This window comes from Salvelinus fontinalis, chromosome 15 (genome assembly GCF_029448725.1).
Source record: "Salvelinus fontinalis isolate EN_2023a chromosome 15, ASM2944872v1, whole genome shotgun sequence".
Classification (NCBI taxonomy): Eukaryota; Metazoa; Chordata; class Actinopteri; order Salmoniformes; family Salmonidae; genus Salvelinus; species Salvelinus fontinalis.
The window spans coordinates 45,643,852-45,647,425 of NC_074679.1; the positions used below are offsets into that span (position 1 = coordinate 45,643,852).

A 3,574-nucleotide genomic window follows, 5' to 3' on the forward strand; every position below is an offset into this window, starting at 1 on the left:
TGAGCGTTGGACTTGTAACCAAAAGATTGCAAGATCGAATCCCCGAGCTGACAAGGTAAAAATCTGTCGTTCTGCCCCTGAACAAGGCAGTTAACCCACTGTTCCTAGGCCGTCATTGTAAATAAGAATTTGTTCTTAACTGACTTGCCTAGTTAAATACAGATAAAATTAGTACAATATCTTGTCTAATACGTTTGATTATTTACTTTTAGTGAGTTATGTAGGATATTTAATCTCGTCTGAGGTGAATTTAGGTTGGTAGTTTTGGGATTCATTCCTGATCAAATTGTTAGTTAATCGATCACCTGTGAATTGACAGAAAAGGTAGATATATCACTTGGTGGTGTAGTTCACTGGAACATAACTACCGTTATCATTAAGCTACAAAGACAAGTGTTGGTTTGTCCAATTCATGAAGAAGGCAACAAAAGAAACATATAGCCTATGTTATGAATATTTTTTTGATGACACACCTGTTGTTTTGAGTATGTTGGTGATAGACTCATCTTTGCTGTTGTAAACGAAATAATGTGTGCTTTTGATAATCATTTTTGATACATTTAATTAAAGGGGACAAAAACACCTCGTGAATAGTTTTAGTATTCAAAAATATATATATTCTCGGGGTATACTTTGCCACATCCAAGGTTTCATTTATGCGCATGGATCGAAAATAATTGAATGTGTTTTCTACCAATACGACACCTTCTAGTAAATGTTATAAGAAGACTAGAAGCTCCATATTAACTGTACCATTTATGACTTCTCCGTGAAATAACCTACTACTATGCAAGCATTATTTCCACGCAAAAACGGTGTCTTTTGCAGTGCGTCTGTTTTCAATTGACTTGCATCTGGGAAACAACCAACTTTAGCCTAATGTAAATCTATAGCATTTTAATTTCTAAAATGACTAGATAATATTATTATAAATCTAAAAAAGACATTCATTGAAAAGAGACAAACGAAATAGAGATGATTCAGATATGATTTAATGTATATTCATTCTTACTGTAATTATCGTTAATTGCAACATGTAGGCAAAACGTTTCAGTCAAATCCCCAAACACACCTGTAGGTATAGTAAAGAGTTGACAAATATACTTTCGTCCATTTATCTTATAAAGGTTGCCCCCGTCTAGTAAGCTCTAAAATATATTCTCTCATTGATGTAGTTTCAGAATATTCTTTGCAGTAAATCGTGATGATGAATAGACAACGCAAGTATAATAAAACAATATCAGATTTATAACATTTAGTAATATCCATATGAGATGTCATGTCAGATCGCAAAGTATTGAGACACGCCATAAAATTGGTCCAGGCTCCTTGCACACCACATCTTCGAGATGGTATGCATAACATTAAACTTTAAATTAAATATAAATAGCCTACCAAATAGCAATAATAAAAGTAATATTTACTATACAACTGTGCAACATCATGGCAACACATTTCATTACTTCAGTCCACATGACATTTACACTATGTACAAAAAGTCAAAATCTTGTATGTATTGGTGTGGATGTGCAAGATGTGCGCATATATGCAACCAACGGTCTTTTCTCGTTTTGCGCTAGACCAATATCAGCTGTCAGAATCCACGTCGCTTTTGCTTTCCTCGGTTTTCTCTGTGGGTATTTTCGTCGATTTGTTCCATTTCTGTGAGTTTTCAGATTCTTCCGAGGACGACCTTTTCTGCCTTCTCCATTTCGCTCGTCTGTTTTTGAACCACACCTATGCGAAAATAAAAGATACAATATTTGTAATTTGTATGAAATATTTGTTAGACCGTGGTGTAGAGTAATTGTAAGGTAAGTTGGGCTTAAGCGAATATATTTTTGTCACTAGAAAGACGTGAACGATTGCTATTACTATGTGCGTATAACGCTTGGATAGAATGTGTCCTTTCACGTAGGCCTATGAGCGTAATTTGTTACAAGGTGCAACGAACGTTCTGTGTTGATACCCATATTTTTTTATTCAATAATGGAGAGATTATTCACAGATATTCTGAAAATGATCGCAGACTAATGTGTATAGGGAGATGGAGCGCCAGCAACACTGGCCGGTGCATGCACTCACCTCGACCTTCTCCTCCCGTAGATGCACTTTCCGCGCGAGCTGTTCCCGTGTGCCGACGTCAGGGTACTTGGTCTCCTGAAAAAGGGTTTCCAGAGCCTCAAGCTGCTCGTCGGTGAAGATGGTCCGGTGTCTTCGCTTACGTCGGCAGTGGAGCTGGTTCAAGAGCTGGAGCTCGGTCCGAGACAAGGTGCCCACGTTCATATAGGACATCATCTGATGCGGGACGGGAGAGATGAGCACGGAGCCCGTGCTGTCATAACCTGCATGAAGAAATAAATAAAGATTACATTACAGGGAGAAAATTCCTCAATGAGTCAATTAATTTCGCACCACACCCAATGGGCCTACAGACAAAATCACAAATTAACCAAACGAAAAAACAACTCAGCATTAACCCAAAAACAACACTTTTACACATGTATGACATAGCCTACTCATCCCTTGTTCCCACCTACACAAAGTTTAGCATACAAACTATTTCAGTTAATACGTAAAAGTTCAACTGAATTAGAGTAGGCTATACCACAGATATGCTTCTTAGATAGGCTATATAGGCACCAAAATGACTGGCTTTGTAATGTTGTGCAATGGGCGCATTTCTTAAGTTGACACACCAACCAATCTACACTATATCTACCATCCCCTATAAACATAACGTTTTAACTTTTAAGTGTCATTACCGACAGCGGTATATTGTCCATCACCAAAGGAACATGCAGCGTTTTTTCCTTTTAAAAAGGGTAACCTACCTGTTGGAATACATGGGCACTGTTGCGAGCCGAGGGTTGGGATAGCGCCGCAGCACGCAGGGCCATTGGGGCCCTGCAAATGCAGTTGTCCGTAATAATAGTTATTATATCCTATTCTAGTCCCGTTCACCGCCTGCATCCCCGGGGGAGAAGGTCCAGTTGCGTGCGAGTAGAGTCCATTGTAATCGGTAGCAGTGTAGATGGAATCCGTGAGGTTAGAGAACACCACTGGGGGATTCCGATGGAGGAGAACCGAGTCCTTGCAAGTGGGTCTCCCGGCCAGGATACTGTCGATACTGAACATACCAGCGGGCATCACCGATACGTGAAAAGGGAGATAAAATGCGTTGCTTTTTAAAAGTCCTAAATTCGGTATAAGTCAGGAGAAAGTCCGTAAAAAGTTCCTAAATATGGGTCATAACATCGAGTTTGTTGACTTTGGCGTGTTTCTCTCGCGTTGGACCGACTCCGGTGGATGCGTTCAGACTGAGGCTTCACTAACTTGTTTTCGTGGTCCACTTGAACTCCAGCCCGATTATATGCTCGGCTGACGTCACCGACCAGTTGCGCCTGTGCTGGAGGAGCGGATGACAAACCGAGAGCAGAGATTGGCTGATTTTAAGTTTACCTCACAACGGTGTGAAAGGCACAGATATGTGTATTGAGAATTAATTAAATTAAGTTAATCCGTACTATTTGCAGACTTTTGAAACAAACCACCCAACTCAGTGCTATGTCAG

General features: G+C 39.8%; 1 protein-coding gene across 1 annotated transcript; it reads right to left on the reverse strand.

The window, feature by feature from the left end:
• Nucleotides 1-974: 974 nt before the first annotated feature.
• On the reverse strand, nucleotides 975-3,326 carry gsc (goosecoid). Its single transcript, XM_055864076.1, has 3 exons — nucleotides 2,835-3,326; nucleotides 2,086-2,345; nucleotides 975-1,737 (listed from the first exon to the last, which is right to left on the reverse strand). Exons 1-3 carry the CDS (start codon nucleotides 3,148-3,150, stop codon nucleotides 1,588-1,590), a joined length of 726 nt encoding a protein of 241 aa, XP_055720051.1. The 5' UTR covers nucleotides 3,151-3,326; the 3' UTR covers nucleotides 975-1,587.
• Nucleotides 3,327-3,574: the final 248 nt, after the last annotated feature.

Coding starts and splice junctions, on each gene's coding strand:
- gsc (XM_055864076.1), bottom strand. CDS start 3,150: ATGCCCGCTGGTATGTTCAGTATCGACAGTATCCTGGCCGGGAGACCC. Junction 2,346..2,834: donor GTGCCCATGTATTCCAACAG/GTAGGTTACCCT, acceptor TTCTTCATGCAG/GTTATGACAGCACGGGCTCC. Junction 1,738..2,085: donor TACGGGAGGAGAAGGTCGAG/GTGAGTGCATGC, acceptor ATTTTCGCATAG/GTGTGGTTCAAAAACAGACG.